Raw genomic sequence first — 18,989 nt, 5'->3', positions numbered from 1 at the left:
CAACCAGCCTGGGGAGCAGAAGCCTGACCTGGGATTCCAGCCCACGTGGCAGTGCACAGCGCTTGCCACTGGACCAGCCCAGGCGGTCATCTTTTTTTGGCCTCCAGTGTAATTGTGATAAACAAATGATTATTTTTAATGAGTTGCTTGGTGCATTGTTAATTTTTACTGCCCACCTTCTTGTTTTTGTGCTGGTTCTCACTGCCCAACCACCATTTCACCCGGGAAGACAAGGATGAGTGTCACGAGAGGGTTGTCTGTGCAAGTGGACGCTGCACCAACACAGAGGGCTCCTTCGAGTGTGTATGCCAGACTGGCTATCGAGCCAGCACCGACAAGTCAGCCTGTCAAGGTGAGACGAGAACCCCACCAGAGAGAGTCAGTGTATTAGCCTGCTACCCATCCAGGAATTCACATCGGCTCGTCTGTAGAAATCTAGGAAATGACACAGCCCTTGGGTCTCTGCCCATTTTCTTTACGTGCTATGATACCATAGACTCTGCTTTACCCTAAGGATCCTCTGTGCTAGTTGCAGACTTTACCCCTCTGTTTCCCCACTGCTGAGGATCCTCTGTGCCTGTCCCAAGCTTGACCCCTCACTTCCTCACTGTCAAGGATCTTTATGCCTTTAGCCGGTTTGACCTCTCGCTCCCATTTTGCTGTACCTATCCCAGGCCAACTTAAATTCCAATTTTGTGTTTGCCATTTCTTCTGCCTGGAGCCTGTTTTGTGCATCTTCTACCCTTTCCTCATTTCTGGAATTTGCATCTTATTTTCTGCTGACGATAGGTAGGCCTCAGAGGACTCTAATGTGTAATAAGATGATTTAACCCTGCCTTTTGTTCTGTCACTTTTCTTGTCCCAGACATCGATGAGTGCGGGGAGCATGGAGGTTCCCTCTGCGGTGCACAGCACTGTGAGAACACACTAGGATCCTATAAATGCATCACCCACTGTGATGCAGGATATCGGGCAGCAGCCTCTGGGGACTGTACAGGTATCATCACATTCTGCTTCTAGACCTCAGGAATTTTATAGAATGGGGCCAAACTGAATGGCAAAATACATTTTTCCTCTTCATCCAGCCAGACCAGTTCAGATCCATATCCATGGGTTATATCTCCCAACCAGCAGATGGAGACAGAGACTAACAGGCTTACTGATGTCATCTATATAGACTCTCGTGCTGACCTCAGCCTGCCAGACTCCTACCATCTGACTCCAGCAGATGGTAGCAAACATCCCATGCTGTGAGCTGAGGCCTGGTTAGGTCGGGTGAAGAAGACAGAAATTTGGATGGGCAGCTCCTGATGTGAAAGTCTCGTACTTCCTGTCTTGGTTGAGCACAATCAGTGGACTGAGAGCTTCCAGTTATTGGAACAGGGTTCTTTCCCAGTTATAATCATTGGAATTACCCCTCTTCCTCCTCCCTCCCCATTCTCTCCTCTTCTGCAGTTTTTCCTAAAAAAAAAAAAAAAGACTAAACAGGGCTTCCACCACTATCTTTTCCTTCCTTCTCCTCAGCCCTCAGCTGTGCCTGGATCCTGCTGGTTATAAAAGCTGTTTAAAAAAAAATAAAGGAAAGGAAAGAAAGAACAGTTTGCCATATAAGGCTGAATTATAGTTTTTAGGAGTTTTTTAGCAGTTTGCACAGGTAGTATTCATAGAAGCCTCTCATGCAGGACTTTGTCAAACATCTTCTGAAAATCCAAATACACCACATCTACCAGTTCACCTTTGTCCACATGTTTATTCACCCCTTCAAAAAAATGTAAGAGATTTGTGAGGTAAGACTTCCCTTGGGTAAATCCATGCTGGCTGTTTCCCATCAAACCATGTCTGTCTAAATGTGTTGTGATTTTATCTTTATAACAGTTCCACGATTTTTCCTGGCACTGAAGTCAGGCTGAACGATCTATAGTTTTCCGGATCACCCCTGCATCCCTTTTTAAATATAGGGATTGCATTGGCCATCTTCCAGTCTTCAGGTACATCGGATGATTTTAATGATAGGTTACAAATTAATTGAAATAGATCTGAAATTTCATTTTTTAGTTCTTTCAGAACCCTGGGGTGTATACCATCCGGTCCAGGAGATTTACTACTCTTCAGTTTGTCAGTCAGGCCTACCACATCTTACAGGTTCACCATGATTTGGTTTAGTTGATCTGAATCATCATCCATGAAAACCTTCTCTGTAGCGGGTATGTCTCCAACATCCTCTTCAGTAAACACCAAAGCAAAGAAATTGTTTAATCTTTCCGTGATGGCTTTATCTTCTCTAAGTGCCCCTTTAACCCCTCAATCATCTAACGGACCAACCGACTCCCTTGCAGGCTTTCTGCTTCGGATATATTTTTTTAAAGTTTTTACTGTGAGTTTTTGCCTCTATGGCCAATTTCTTTTCAAATTCTCTCCTAGCTTGTCTTATCAATGTCTTACATTTAACTTGCCAAGGCTTATGCTTTATCCTATTGTCTTCTGATGGACCCTTCTTCCAATTTTTGAATGGATCTTTTGTCTAAAATAGCCTCTTTCACCTCACCTTTTAACCATTCTGGTAATCGTTTTCCCTTCCTTCCACCTTTCTTAATGCATGGAATACATCTGGACTGGGCTTCTAGGATGGTATTTTTTTAAAACAATGTCCCTGCCTGTTGTACACTTTTTACTGTTGGAGCTGTACCTTTCAGTTTTTTTTCTAACTATTTTTCTCATTTTATCAAAGTTTCCCTTTTGAAAATTTAGCGCTAGAGCTGTGTATTTACTTACTGTTCCCCTTCCAGTCATTAATTCAAATTTGATGATATTATGATCCCTATTGCCAAGCGGCCCCACCACCGTTCCCTCTCATATCAAATCCTGAGCTCCACTGAGAATTAGATCTAATATTGCTCCCTCTTGCATTGCTGCCATATCATAGATACAGCTGCTGCTGTTTGAGTCTTGAAGGCGTTTGTGATACTTCTCAAAGTGATGATCAGTAAAGGGTTTGCAGTTACTGAGATTAGTGTGTGTGTGGAAGAGGAGAATTGAGTGAGTGTGCATATGTGTGAGAGTCTGAGGAGTGAATGAAAGGAACGATAAAGTATGCGTGTGAAAGAGTATGAGAGTGAATATGGAAGTGTGTTAGTGTGTGTGTATGAAAGAAAAAGTTTGAATGTATGCTGCTCCAGTCTTCTCTCTAGGGATTTGGTTGCTGTGAGCTTAAAATTGATAGGCTTTTTGCATTTAAAAAAAGAAAAATAGTGCTCAGGGTAATGAAACCAAAACATTTTGCTCATGAGCAAACATTTTTGCACTCAGCAATCCAATCCCTTAGAGGGAACATTGGTGGCATCTCTTCAGGACTGCGTGTGGATTGCACCGTCAGGGAGAGGAAAGCCATTGTAAATCTTGCAGCAGAGAGGGCCGCACACGGAGTCGTCTGCAGGCTGTTCCTGCCGTGAGAAAGGAGTAGCTCAGAGCGAGGGCCTCTCACGCTGGTTCCGGTGGTCTCGGTGGCTGCAGTGCTCTTGGCCCGTGGCTCCTCTGAGTGGAGGTCCAAGAAAAGAAGCTCCATTATTTTCATGGGGAGATGTGATCCCTTCCTCGTCCTTGGCCTCTTGTTCCATGGCATGAATTGCTTACATTGGACCATATGCAGCTCTGGGTTTCTCTCCTACTGGAGCTCCACCCAGGGAACTCCTTCTGAGAATCCAGGGCAGGAGGATTGGGAGGGGAGGTCATCCTGTGGGTTTGATTCAGTTTCTTGTTTTCTGTTACTGATTCTCCCTTGGAAACCCTCTGATTTTTGCAAAGGGAGTGAGGGAAGTTTTGAGGTGAATTTTAGAAGCCTGGCACTTGCATTAATTAGGGGATTCTCAAAGAAGTTGGGCTTGCGCGCGCCAATGAATTTTAAAAGCTGCCCGGATATGCGCAGATCTCCAAAGATTTCAAAAAGGACAGAGCGTGGGCATGGCCTGGGCAGAGCATGGGCATTATGGGGCAAGAACCAGGGATGTGCACGTAAATAGTTACACGCCCCAGCTTGCGCCAAGGTCCACTGCTGCGCAACTTTGCTTCTGCTAGTTAAAAAAAATAAAATAAAATAAAAGGATTCAGCCATTTTAGAGGGGGTAACTGGGAGGAGTGTAGGCCATCAAACCAGGGGGAATTGGAGGACCTATCTGTTAACTGGGCAAACTGGTGTGGACGAACTGGTAAACTGGGAATGAGGTGAGTGTGCGCCTCTTTTAAAATCCCCAGATTTACATAGTAGAAGCAAGATTTGCACACGTGTATGCATGGCCAGACTTTTATAACATGCACCCATATGTTATAAAATAGTCACGGCCCAGGGTGTGGGCCAACATATGCACGCAAATGTGCATGTGTGCGCCAGTTTGAAAGTCACCATCTTAATGCATTAAAAATGTTTATCTTAGCTCATTACATGGAATACTTGCAGGCTGAGATCAGCACATGAACCTATATTGGGTGATGTCAGTAAGCCTGTTAGCCTCTGTCTCCATCTGTTGGTTGGGAGGTATAAACCCAGGCATCTGGACTGGTCTGGCTGGAAATTATTAGAAAATAATTAATTTCTCCTTTTAAATAATTAATTTAAAAGTCAAAAAGAGGAAGAAGTTTAAATTATTTTTTTCTCTCCTTTTTTCTAATTATTCTTTCATTGGAAGAGAATATTAGCAAATTAAGGGCTCTGTTTACTAAGCATTTTTCCCATGAATTTAAATGAAAGAAAACCTTTAGCAAATAAGCCCCTAAGATTTTATAAATGCCTCCCCATTAACTATAAGAATGAAAATATTTCTGGACCAAAAAAGAATCGAGGGGGACCAAAATTTATTCTCCGCTCTGAATTTGGATTTTGCTTTTTTATGTCATCCCTGACCTTTTTGCCGCTTGTTTCCAGATGTTGATGAGTGCCTGGAATATGGCCCTGCCCTTTGTGGCACACAGCACTGTGAGAACACGCCAGGCTCCTACAAGTGTGTCACGGAATGTGAACCGGGATACCGAGCAACGGCCAGCGGAACGTGCACAGGTAATCCCAACGAGAGACCACACGCAGCAACCTGAATCTCCACAGAGCGGCTGCTGTGTGCGCAAGTGGGATTTTATACATGAAAACAAGACAGATGTGCCATCAATTGCTTTCTGTGCTGAGAGTCACTAAGCCTGGTTTTCCATATGCTTGCTTCTTTGAAGGTTGTCAGAGTTCCTGATGGCTCTCTTTGGCGACACTAGTTCTTGGATTGCTGTCCTCACTTGGGAGGTTCACAGGCCTGGGTTTCAATCATTGTTCTCACTTGGATGTTGCCATTCCATTGTCCTTACTAAAGGTTGTTCAACCTGGATTCCTAATCAGTTCTCGCTTGCAGAGAGTGAAAGAGGGGGAAGGAGAGGCATTACTTCTCTCGTTCAATCACTATTCTTTTTTTTCAGGGTCATCGTTCCCAGGTTCCCGATTGCTCTTCTTACTAGAGGTTGTTGGTCACAGGTTGCTGATTGCTGTCCTCACTGGGGGTCATTGGCATCGTGTTCCTGAACATTTCCTTGCTGGGGGTCATCAGACCCCACTCTCTGCTCTGTGTGACTTTGTCTGAAATTTGTTTCAGATATCAATGAGTGCCTGAACAGCAGCATCTGTGGAGAACACACCATGTGTCAGAATCTGATCGGTTCCTACCAGTGTGTATGTGACCAGGGATATGAGGGGGCCAGAGACGGAAGACAGTGTGTGGGTATGTCCATGTAACCAGAGCTACAAGGGGGCCAGAGATGGGGTGCAAGGATACATGTATATGGCCAGAGATGGGAGACGGTGTATAGGATCCATTCATATGACCGTATAAACAAGGAACCTGGAGATGGAAGGCAATGCTTAAGTGCAGCATGTGACCTGGGATACAAGGAGGCAAAAGATGGGGACATAGCATTCTCCATGGGCAATCATCACAAACAGCCACACAGGATGAGTGACATCACCCAACTCTATTTTCCCCCCTAGCCCAGAAACTTCTAGATCATCATCTGGCCATTATGGGACTTCCCTCAGTCATCGCACAATTTCCCTCAGTCTGTTTTTGTATGTTTCACAAACGGTCAAAGTTCTCCTCAGTTCATTAGCCATATCAGCAAGTTGAAAGATTTCAGTTCTGAAGTTATTAATAGACTATTTCGGAATCACAGATAACATTGAAGAAAGGCAAAAGTCCTTTTAAAGCATGTAAAAATGCTGTCGTAAGATGGCAGTAATGGATCAACATGATTTCTGTATCTGCTTTTTGGGACCGGACCATGATAGTACCACATGTGGCCCTGGTGGCAGAATCACCCAAGATCGCTTATTTATTGAGACCTCAAGCTCCAATTTGAGCTAGCAGGCTCAAACAGCATGATAGCTCAAAAAAAAAAAACAAAGTGTTGTAGATCTCACTGGTGTGGAAATGCAAGGGGAAAAAAATCGGAGCCACGCTCTGACAACACAGGACACACTATGCCAAACTCTTCAGGCTCAGCATCGGTACCAGCTGCCATTGGTGCAAACATCTCATCATCAAAGAATATTGTGGTGCAGAAAACCCACAGCGCCAGATCCTTGCTCAGTCTTCCTGTGCATTGGCGCATACAAACTCCAGCACCTTGACATCAGTGCAGAAAACTACCAGCACTGAGCATCCAAAGGAAAAAAACATGGAACAGAAAATCTAACAGATTCTTCTGCCTCCACTGTTGCTAGAGCCCCATGCTTTATCAACCTCAGTTATGAAGCAAGTGCAACTACCATACCCTAGCTACCCAGACTGCCACTCAGTTGTCCAAAAGCTTTGGACAGACTTTGTCAAGACTTATGCAGAAGAACTACCAAATAAGGAAAAGTACATGAAAAAACCTATACTGGAGAAACTGAAGAACGAATTAGAAGCAAGGTGTCCACCTATGCCTCAGGGTGAAGACATTATGATAGAAGAACAGATTCCAATTTCTTCGGATGACAATGTGCCTTCTCCACATCATTCTTACTTTAGTTTCTATTCAGGATGCTCCTATGTATCAGGGGATTCAGATGATTTACCTGGAGGAGGAGGATCACCATATCTACCTTCCAACCCATAACTGGAGCCTAATAAGCTGCCTTCTCCACCTGAAAATATGACTTATTCTTCATTCATATAGACGATGTATGTGGTTCTAGCCTTTAATCTACATGAAGACACCTCAACTGAATTACAGGGATTCTTGCAGTGCCTGCAAATTCTGAAGCAATACAAAGCTCTATGCACTTTGCAATTCTATAAGTCCAAATCAAAATACGAAGGCACCTGATTCATGTGCATCAGTGGCAAAGTCTACAGACATAAAGCACCGCATTCAGAAATGTCCAGGACATGAAAAGGTCCAGTTATCACACAATTTCCCTGTATGTACCAGAATCAGTCGAGACTGCTGGGTTATGCCTCCCTTCCAGCAGGTGGAGTCAGAGAAAAACTGAAAAGGCACCCCTAGACATACGTGCCACCTGCGTCCCCTTCAGTATCTCTCTGACTCCAGTAGATGCAGAGGCATGACCTACGGTCCTGATCCCTGTCCACAGACATAAAGCACCACATTCAGAAATGTCCAGGACATGAAAAGGTCCAGTTATCACACAATTTACTCATTGTAGAGTCAGACATGAAGAAAGCTAAGGAAGATAACTTTTTCAAATACACCATTTGTCAAGAACTCTAAAATTCTAGACAGTATTGGAAGGAGAGTTTACTGAGAGGCTACTCTGCAATCCAAGATAGAGGCCTATCAAATTCAAATGATTCAATACTTGTACAACAATCTGCAACAACTGAAAACTATTGTGCAAAACCTCCCATAATAAGATCTACAGCAGTTCTTGGACATAATGTGTGACACAGAAGGTTCAACACAACACCTTGCACGCTCTATGATGCTTTCAATCTCTCTTCAATGGTACCAGCTACGGGTAATTGTGGCTCATAGACTGGTTTGGCTCCAGGCCTCTGGGCTCCAAGAAAACTTTAACGACAAGCTAGTAAACACCCCATGCAATGGCGATAAACAGTATGAGGACAAAATTAACAATACAGTAGGGGTAATTAAGAATCAAAGTAGAGCTTTGCAGTCGTCATCAGAGTCCCAGATATATGCTTTCACTCAAAGAAGATTTTGCCAGGATTCATACCACATATAGTTGTATTTCTCTCAGCAAATATGTTAAAGCCTTTACAGCTATTATAGGCAAAGACCCATAGTACTTCGTCAACTACAGTAGCCTCAGCAGCAAAATCAACATCAGCAATCAAGGCCAATAATAAGGGTGCACCAACAACAAAGACAGCGACAGCAGCATCCCAAGAGGCTTGCTATCAGTTTTGGACAACCTAGCACAATACCATCAGTACCGATGTCCAAATCTACAGATTCAGGGAAGGTTAAGGTTCTTCAAACACTGTTGGAACCTTATCACAGCAATCAAATGGGTTTTAATCAACATCAACCATGGATACTTCCTCAATTTCCAGAAAATTCCACCACAGAATTTCTCCCCCCCTCCCCACTCACACACTTATCAAGCTCATTCCCAAGAACAGCTACAGGTATTGAAACAAGAAGTAAACTCTCTCTTGAATTCCAAAGCAATTCACCTAGTACCAACCAATCAACAGGGACAGCGCTTTTACTCCCCTTACTTCCTAATTCTAAAGAGATCTGGGGATCTCTAGTTTAGATCTCAGAGATCTCAATATTTATTTAAAGAGGGAGAAATTCAAGATGCACACCTTAAGTACCATCTTACCATTGCTTCAACAACACTAGACCTCAAGAACACTTATGCTCACATACCAAGCAACAAACACCACAGAAAATGCCATTATCATTACAAAGTCTTCCCCTTTGGACTAGTAGCAATGCCAAGGGTCTTCACAAAATGTCTTGCAGTGGTAGTAGCAAGACTAAGAAGAGAGAATTTGCCTTGACTAATATCAAGTACCTTCTACAAAAATTCTGTAAGAGATGTGCGACACATCATTGTGCTTCTGCAGTCTCAGGTTCATAATAAGTTTCCAAAAGTTGTCCCTACAACCCAAGCAACGCATAGAGTTTCTAGGCACAAATGTAGATATGTTGACGAGCACAGCTTATCTAACAATGCAAAGGGCATCCAACCTAAGATAAATAGTACGCAGTATAAAAACAGATCAAAGCATCTCGGCAAGAAGGCACATGGCCTCCACGTCCAGATGACATCTCTTACAAAACTGAGCACGAAACTGAGTATAAGGTATGCTCAATGGCATTTAAGAAATTATTGGGACCAGCAAACAGTCTCTCCACCACAAAATTCTGATCTCAAGTCCTCTTCGAAGGTCATTGCAATGGTGGAAAAACCCAAAGAATTTGTAATGCAGTTAATATATGCATCCACCTCAAGTAAAACAAATCTTGACAACCAATACTTCCAATCACGGTTGGGGAGCTCATATTGGTTTGATATGTACTCAAGGAGGTTAATATTCAAAACTAAACATTTAAATGGATAACTTGTGAGTTATCTCTGGCTCTGTAGGCTCACCTAGTCTGGTTACTGTTAATCCCAAATCTACTCACTTAATTTATTATTTTTTAATATACCGACATTCGATCTCAATCAAGATATCACACCGGTTTACATTCAGGTACTGTAGGTATTTTTCTATCCCTAGAGGGATTACAATCTAACTTTTTGTACCTGAGGCAATGGAGGGTAAAGTGACGTGCCCAAGGTCACAAGGAACGATAGCAGGACATGAACCCTGGTCTCCTGGTTCATAGTCCACTGCTCTAACCACTAGGCTATTCCTTCCTTAATACAAAGGAACAATTCTCCATCCCAGCCTTCATTCACTGGCTCTCACAGCATGGATGTTTGAGTGTAGAGTAATGAACACAATCTCCCCACCAAATAAATGAGATACTGTTAGTAGCAAGATGCCCTTCCAAGAGAAGGTATTATAACTACAAATCGGGGAACTTTGCTAAATAGTGTCACAAAAAAATGGTGAAGATCCCTTCAAGTGTAAAGTTCCAATACTACTGCAATATTTGTTGCACCTGGTAAACACAGGATTAAAAACATTCAGTATGAATCCATCTCAGTGACATCGCAGCTTATCCTCAAGAAGCTGGACATCCAGTATCCCAGCTACTGCTTTTTGCAAAGTTTTACAAAAGGCCTATATAATTTATGGCCTCTTATTAAACCACCACTGCCGCAATGGGATCTTAACCTGGTACTACTTCAATTGATACCGCTCCCCTATGAGCCCATGGTATCAATGGGCTTAATGCATGCTTTATGAAAGACTCTTTTCTTAGTGGTCAAAACTTCAGCACAAAGAATAAGTGAGCTTCAGGCCCTGGTGACTTATCCTCAAACTCAAATTTTAAGAATCAGGTAGTTTACAAATTCAACCTAAGTTCCTACCAAAAGTCGTCTCATCTTTCCATATAAACCGAGCTATTACATTGCTTACTTTCTTCCCAAAAATGCATCAGTCATCTAAGGAACAGGCCTGACATACATTTAACTGTCGAAGAGCCCTCTTGTTCTACCTCGAAAGAACTAAATCTCTACAAAATTTTGACTCGGCTCTTCAAACCTGAAAAAGGGGCCTCCAACACGAAGCAAACCCTTTCAAAATGGCTCAAGCTGCATAAAACATGCTTATGACTGCAAGTACAGCAATGCTCTGCAACCTATAAGAGCACATCAACTGAGAGCTGTTTCCTCTACCCTGGCTCATCTCAGCTCATCAGTACGACATATCTGTAAGGCGGCAATTTGGTTGACAATAATCACATTTGCAAAACACTGTTTAGACCAAGAGTCTTAGTCGGATGCCAAATTTGGACAAAGTGGATTAGCTAACAACATACATTAACTCACCATCTTCCCGCATTTACTTCATGGGTTGCAAAAAAAAAAAAAAACTAAACAAACTTTACTACTATTCTTCCCTTAGCTGGGGAGTCCCATCTTGTGCGGCTGTATGTGATGCTTGTCCATGGAAGTTGCTTACCTTAACAGATGTTCTCCATGGACAGCGGAACATGCAACCACACAATCCTTCCCTCCTCACCAGGAAACTGAACTCAAAGCTTGGCAACTGCCTGAGGGAGGTCATGCGGGTATACTAGCATGGGAAGTCCCATGTGTGCCCAGAAGAGGATCTAGATGTTTCTGGACTAAAGGCGAAAATGGACCAAGTCAGCAAAGTCAGATGACATCTCTCATCTTGTGTGGCTGTATGTTCTGTTGAACATAGAGAGCACCTGTTAAGGCAAACAACTTTGCTATACTTGGGTGCAGTCAGGTATCTAGGAATATGGGGAAGACAGTGATGGAAAATCAGTGCATGCATGTGTTCATGTGATTGGGAATATAAGGAGACAGGAGACAGGTAGCGGGATATAGTTACATATTTGTGATTCAGGAACAGGTAACAGTGTGTGGTTACATTGGTAGGACTCCTGCCTGGCCCCGTGGAATGGTACATTCTTCACTTGAACTGGGCAGGATGACACTGCACATGGGATAAGAGGTGGGTAGGGTGAGGTTGAAGTGTCTGCCAGTCCCAGTGCCCACTGAGCATCAGTGTGGAAATTTCACATACTGTCCGCACTGTCCATCTCTCAAATCTGCTGACATGTACAAGTATCTCACCCTGCAGGGTGTAAGCAGGACAGTACTGTACCCAGGACGAGAGAGACAGGGAGAGGTTTGCAGCGTCAGCGTGGAAATGACAGACACTGTTGGTGTCTTTCTCTGCAGATGTAAATGAATGTCTCACGCTGCAGGGCGTGTGCGGCACAGCACTCTGTGAGAATGTCGAGGGATCCTTCCTCTGCATTTGTCCCAGCAGTGCCGAGGAGTTTGACCCTATGACCGGCAAATGCACACGGTCAACCACTGCAGGTAAGGGGCCTGCAATTTATTCTCCTGTCAGCGCAACTCATACAGCTTCTCCGCAGGAGTCCAACAAGACCTGGGAAACTGACACGCTGCCACCTCTGGGTGCAAAGCTGAACTGCACATTCTCGCTGCCTGGGTTGGATGACAGCTTTAGTCTCACTGTCTTATTACAACTGTAATCTGAGCTACAGGGAGATAGCGACTTGACCAAGATCACATCCTGTTAATGAGATGGGGGGGGTGCCGGTGTCTTCCTGAGAAGAGATGGATGGGGGGCGTGCCTCTCAAGGGAAAGGGTCCCTGGTGAGAACTGGATAGAAAGAAAGAAAGGTTTCTGGCAAGAGCCAAATGGAGGACGAGGGCTTTGTGGGGGAAGGGTCCCCCCCCCCCCCAGCAAGATCCAGATGTAAAAGAGGGGGCTGAGTAGGGCGAGAGTTTCCCCAGTAAAAGCCTTCATGTAATGAGACCCCTATATTTCATAGGCTAAACGTAATGGCGATTCTCTCTCTCTGCCCGCAGCCCGGCCTCTCTTCCCGAGCACCTCCCACGCTGATCTCAGCGGCCTGAGGGAATGCTACTACGACCTGGAGGATGCCCAAGTCTGTGAGAACATCTTGTCCAGGAACGTGAGCTGGGAGCAGTGCTGCTGCAGCATTGGCGAGGGCTGGGGCACCAACTGTCAAATCCAGAAGTGCCCGGCCCTAGGCTCAGGTACTCTGAGTCAGCTCACGGTGGTTCGGCTGGCAGCTGATGGACCTTCTGAAACTGGGTCTCTGTTAATGGGTGCCCCACTGTAGGGCCATACCCTCCCCTCAGAGAAAGCTTTGCAACACACACACACATGTCATGTACACACGTCCGTGCATGTGTTTCTCTATGCATGTCTCCGTCTAGGTATATGTATTCTTTATATGTGTATTTCTCCATGCATGTGTGTCTGTCTGTCTGTCTGAACATGAGTCTGTGGCTCTGTATTTGTGTGTTCCCAGGGTTGAAGACCTTCCTGGCAGCACAGAAGGTAAAAGACGAGACCGTCTGTCTGACAAGCTAATTTCACAATATTAACAGAGATGCCTTCTTTTATATTCCAGCGGACTATCAGTCCCTTTGTCCTGGGGGCACAGGCTACCTGATATCCAGTGAAGGTTACGTAGGTATGTACTCAAACCAAAAAATTGAGTTGTGATGTAGTAGTACTCGCTGCCGCTCAGCAGGGGGCGCATTGCTTATCTAGTAAATTCAGAGTTCTCCTCTCTTCTTTTCTACTAAATAATAGCAGAGAACTAAGGGACACACACTGGGTGGAGCCAGTGAAAAGGTGCTCTTTATATAGGTAATGTTCTTGCAACAGGGGTATGCTGAGACCTGTAAAGAGCTGTCCGTAGGCAAGGCCACTTTCAGAGTCATATTTTGCTTTACCTACAGAAATGGGCTTTTACAAAATTCCCCACCTGGTGGGTGGGTGTGGGTGTGTGTGTGAAGGTATAGGGCACGTGGTAGGGTATTCTACCAGCAGTAGGGGCAGGTGTTCCCAGAGGGGGATGGGATTGGCACTTGCACGCATGTTTTTGAATTTTCAAAAGCATGTGCTGATATTTTTCTTGTAAAAACTATCCGCGCATATTAGGGAGTATAAATGCATGCAGGTAGTTTTTCTAGGATAATTTTTGAAAGGAAAGTGTCCTCAGACTTTGCACCACTGTAAGCAGTTTTAAAATCACCCCTTCAGAGAGCAATTTCCAAAAGCCGTGTATATCCACCTGCACGGCGATGGACCTGGGTAGAAAGGCCATTGGAAAACCGCCCATCGTGTTTGCGGACAAAAGGTGGCGTGTTATTGCACAAAGTGATGACTTATCTGCATCATCATGGAGGCGTTCCTGGAGCAGGGTTAGGTTGAGAGAGCACAAAGACGAGGGGACACACAATGACGTTACTGGATAATGCATTTAAAACTAGTAAGAGAAAATATTTTTTTACTCAACGCACATAATTAAGCTCTGGAATTAATTGCCAGAGGATGTGGTTAAAGCTATTAGGGTAGCTGCATTTAAAAACGGTTTGCACAAGTTCCTGGAGGAAAAGTCCATAAACCACTATTAAGGTGGAGTTGCAGAAGTCCACGGCTTATTCCTGGGATAAGCAGCGTGGACTCTATCTGCACCTTGGGATCCTGTGATTTGGATTGGCCACTGTTGGAAACAGGATACTGGGCTTGATGGCTCTTTGGTCTAACCCAGTATGGCAAATCTTATGTACTTATACCTAGTTTTGCATTTTTAGATTATGCGTGTTTTGTCATAAAAAAGTACCCCACAGAAAGAGGAGGTGAAAATCCTTGCAGGGAAAGTACAAGCACATTTTCCCTTTGAGAACTGGTGCAAAATCCATAACTAAAAGTACCAGGGACTTTGCATCTGTTCAGACAGCTTTTTGAAATTTACCCCCATAAAGGGGGCAGAGGGGGATTAAGTTCTTGTAACAGGGATTACTCCCATACAGAGGGATATGCCTGGAAGAAAGTTTGACTTCCAGATGTTATGATGGTCGCATGTTCCCTATAGTCAGGTGGATGAGTGGATCCCCTGGCCCATATTCTGACGCTACTTCTCTCCACTTCCCCACAGATGCTGATGAGTGCCTGCTGTTCGGGACCCAGATCTGCAAGAGTGGTGTTTGCGTCAATAAGGTGCCCGGCTACGCTTGCTACTGTGCCAATGGTTACTACTACGACATCCATCGACTGGAGTGTATCGGTAAATGCCGTGCTGATCTCCTGTTTTAAATCATTGAGAGTTTTGCTGCTAAACCCATGGCCCTACGGGGGACATGAGCAGCAGAACTCCTGGAGAAATATGGGCTCGTCTACCATTCTCTGCCTTTCCAAAGTGCTTCCCTTGCAGCGTTGTATTCTTTGGGTGACGCACTTTGTATCTGCTTTGCAGCTCCCAGCTCTGATCGCTTCTCTTTATTGGTTTAAACTCACTTTTCTGTTATATGGTCACGGCACAGTGACAATGGTATTCAAAGCCTAAGTTGTGTTCTGACATTATCCAACTGTTTCACCGGCCTTTTCCATGTCACTGGTGCAGAAAATCATCATCATCATCATAGTGCAGTTCCTCTGTATAGCATGCAGAGCAGGAAGCCAGGCGAAGTCTTTTCCTTCTGGAGTGATAAATGCTTCTCGAAGGACACGCAGGATGGCAGTCTTCACATATGGGTGCATCATCCAATGGAGCCTGGCCTGGAACTTTTATGTCAAAGATGTTTTATGTTCTAGAATTTTGACTGTGCCTCATTGGGCATGCCCAGCAAGCCACTAGAACATGTGTCCACATGGGGACTCCCTTCAGTCTCTTCCACAGAGCCTGCCAGTCATGGTTCCCCACATTCATGCTCTTCATGTTATTTGGGGAATACATTTTTCCAGGATAATTTGCACGCAGCCCGCAATTTTGTTTCGTCTCATTGTAGTTCCCTTGGTAGATTTTTTGGTTGTTTCTCTAAGTTTCAGTTCCATCTTCCATGCCCAGTCAGTGCACTGTCTCGGCTATCAAGTTCAATTTCACTAATCTTGTTTTCCAGCTGGCCATGGATAAGAAGATCAGCAGCTTCAGATGAGGTTCCTAGTGTGCCAGGATTATGTCTAATATGGATCCTCCTCAGGACAGATGTATCCTGTACCTGGTGGTATCGCCTTTCATCTGAAAGTGTCATTTGTGTGCAACCATGATCTCAAAAGGATGACATTCCCAGCTAGAGCTGATGGAAAAGCACTTCGGGTACCCAAAAACCAATCCATTGGAATTGGCATCAACATCAAGGACCCGGTAAGCTGTACAAGATGCTGGTGATGCATCACTATCAAGGGGACATTCCACGCCCTCATTGACTGGTGTCAGTAGGGACCAAATAGACAAGCCATCGCCAATCTCTTCCCACTCAAAGAAGGAATTGTGTAACACTTCTTCAATACTGGCATCAAGGAGCACCGGCATCAGTCTCAGTCGGTGCGTGATGCCTGGAGCAGGAATGGTCCAGCAGTGGCTGAAAACCCTCCGAAGCAAACCTATGACGAGAGCTAATCCTCAGGGACCACACCAGTTTCCGGGAGTCCTAGTGTCAACCACCAATATACCTGACTATCGTTGAAGAGAAGCTGGACAAAAAGATACAGGAGGCCTTGGACAAGGCACTGCAAGGCATAGAGGGGATTAGGACCAGCGTGAGTTGTAATCAAACTACTGCTAGAGTCCCTTCAGCTGCCAGCAGCCTTGCACTGGTGCTGGTGCCAAAAACATTTCCTGGAGGGGAATCAATGTCTATGGCAGCTGCTTCAATGGTGATCTCCAATCTATTGGGATAGGAATCTTCCCCAAGACACTGGAGCTCTTTAGGTTCTCGATACAAGCAGACTAGTGCACCTCTCTCTAAGGCCCTGTCTACCAGCCAAACACAGTGGGGGGGTCTTCACCAATGGCTTACCAGTCGGGGTCTGACTCTGAACTTTCTTGATCTGGTGATGTCTTTAAAAGGGAGCAAGGAATCTTCCTTCCAATGCTTCTTCTCCCTCAGAGAGAAGGAAGCACCTCCCAGAGGACTTCTCCTTCACTGATTTTGTTAGACAAATGGCAGAAGCTATTCTCTTTACTTTGATAGAGGATAAAACCAGAAATAAGCTGTTGGACATCCTCCAATTTGTGAAGCCCCCTAAGGAAGTCATGTCAGTTCCAGTTCACGAAATCCTTCAGGAGGTGCAGATAAGGATATGGGAGAATCTCCTTTCTGCACCTCATTTGAATAAGAAGGCGAACATCATTTATCTCATCCAAAGGCTCCCAGATTCAAATAAGGCAGCTCACGCACCAATCTGTGATGGTCGAATCCGCTCAAGAGAATCATTCCTTGGTGCCTCTGGGGAAGGATTCTAGAACTCTGGACACTCTTGGGAGGAAGGTGTTTCAGGGCTAAATGCCCACATAGCCTCCTACGAGTTCTTCATGGGCCAGTACTTGCAGGATATAGGGGCTGGCCAAGCAGCTTTCACAAGAGCAGAAGGATGCTCTCGAATCACTGGTGGGAAAGAGAAAGGACTGTAGAAAATGCATGAACCGCTCAACCTTTGATGTTTTCAAAACGCATTGAAAGTTTCTGCTGTGGAAACTGGAGCTTGCAGACTTTCCTGGCTACGGGCTTCAGACCTCCAACCTGAGGTCCAGGAAAGATCTGCAGACTTGCCATGCTTTGGAGAGAATATCTTTAAAGATAGGGTTAAGGAAGCAGTAGCACATAAATGTCAACACTGTGCAACACTTCAGCAGATCTCCATAGCCACTCCAATCTGCCCTTCTCTTCCAGGAGGTATCTGAGAATGGACCAGAGGAGGAACTTTTTCCAGCCAAGAAGGCGCTATCCTCCACACCCTCAGATCCGTACTCAACATGCCTTTCATACTTGTCCAAGGCAACAGTGAGCCTCTAAGCCACAGCCAGCACCACAGTCAATGCCTGGGATGGGGTTTTGATTTGATTGCAAAGAACATAGCCTGCATTCTCATACTCATGTTGGATGTGTGGGTCTTCAACATTATAAGGTACAAATTACATCTATTGAGTCTTCCACTAAATCGTACCCCTAGACTCCAGCTGGGATGACTTACCACATCAGGAATTGCTTCAAAAGGAGCTCTTCTCCCTGTTACAGACCAATGCAGATGAGCCTATTCCACTGTGTGAAAGAGGGCAGAGATTCTACTCCAAGTACTTCCTGATCACAAAGAAAACAGGAGGACGCCATCCCATCCTAGACCTAAGGGCCTTGAACAAGTTTCTGAAAAAAATAAAATTTCAAGATGATTTCCCTGGACACCTTGATTACCTTTCTTCAAAAAAGGGACTAGTTATGCTCTCTTGATCTCAAGGATGCTTACGCTTACATAGAAATATCTCCCGTCAGAGGAATCTCACATTTTTGTGGGAGACAGTCACCTCCAGAATCATTTGCTGCCTTTTGGCCAAGCATCAGCCCTGCATGTCTTAACTAAATGTCTTGCTGTGGTGGCAGCATACCTGTGCAGACTGGGCTTAACTTGTATTCCTATCTGGACAATTGGATTATCAACAGGTGGATGCAACAGAATCGATGCATGACTATGTGGGTGTTGGAAGTTACTAAGGTTCATCATCAACTACCCCGTCCCACTTGAGCCCATCATCTCAACTGGAGTTTATTGGAGCTTTGCTAGACATGACTCAAGCAAGAGCCTTCCTGCCATATCAGAAGGTTATCACCTTGATTCCACAATAGAAAGAATCCGGATGAGTCAGCAGAAATTAGCATGGGACAATTTGATGAGGCTGGGCCTTATGGCATCAACTATAAATGTAACTCCCTTGACACGTCTCCACATGAGGAGAGCCCAATGGATCCTTAGATCACAGTGGCTGCAGGCCATTCAGGATCTACACAACAGCATCCATGTCATACAACCACTCAGGGACTCCCTGTTCTGATAGCAGGACAATTCCAATCTGACCAAGGGTATGGCCTTTCACATTTCTCTGATCAAAACTGACCTCACTATGGATGTGTCCAGCCGGGTTGGGGAGCTCATGTAGAGGGGCTCTGCACCCTAGGTCTCTGGTTTGCTCAGGAAAGGCTTCATCAAATAAACTTCCTGGAGCTGAAGGCAATTTGGTATGTTCTAAAGGCTTTCAGAGATCGGTTAATCAACAAAGTCGACCAGGTCCAAACAGAAAACCAAATTGCAATTTTCTACATCAACTAGTAGGAGGTATGGAATTTATCTCTTGTGTCAGGAAACTATCCATTGTGTGACTGGGCCAACTCCCAAAGGTTGGCTGTCAGAGCTACATACCTGGAAAGCATGGAGAATGTCCTGGTGGATAGGTTGAGTTGGAATGGCTCCTGGACCAGGGGGTGGGGGGCAGCAAACCAAATATTCTGTGAGTGAGGCGCACCCACAGTGAATCCATTTGCATTCCCTCAGAAC

At 44.8% G+C, this 18,989-nt stretch overlaps 1 protein-coding gene across 3 annotated transcripts in view; it reads left to right on the top strand.

The window, feature by feature from the left end:
- LTBP4 (latent transforming growth factor beta binding protein 4) overlaps nt 1-18,989 on the top strand; it is a 222,926-nt gene that overhangs the window by 183,112 nt on the left and 20,825 nt on the right. For all 3 annotated transcript variants that reach the window (XM_029571879.1, XM_029571880.1, XM_029571878.1), the window contains 8 exons: nt 230-352; nt 866-997; nt 4,916-5,047; nt 5,622-5,747; nt 11,834-11,977; nt 12,494-12,685; nt 13,066-13,128; nt 14,602-14,730. In XM_029571879.1, coding sequence (XP_029427739.1) covers nt 230-352; nt 866-997; nt 4,916-5,047; nt 5,622-5,747; nt 11,834-11,977; nt 12,494-12,685; nt 13,066-13,128; nt 14,602-14,730 — 1,041 coding nt within the window. The remainder of the gene's footprint in view (nt 1-229; nt 353-865; nt 998-4,915; nt 5,048-5,621; nt 5,748-11,833; nt 11,978-12,493; nt 12,686-13,065; nt 13,129-14,601; nt 14,731-18,989) is intronic.

The sequence above is a fragment of the Rhinatrema bivittatum genome, chromosome 11 (genome assembly GCF_901001135.1).
Source record: "Rhinatrema bivittatum chromosome 11, aRhiBiv1.1, whole genome shotgun sequence".
Classification (NCBI taxonomy): domain Eukaryota; kingdom Metazoa; phylum Chordata; class Amphibia; order Gymnophiona; family Rhinatrematidae; genus Rhinatrema; species Rhinatrema bivittatum.
The sequence above is the reverse complement of the archived record's forward strand: the minus strand, read 5'-3'. Positions and strand labels throughout refer to the sequence as shown.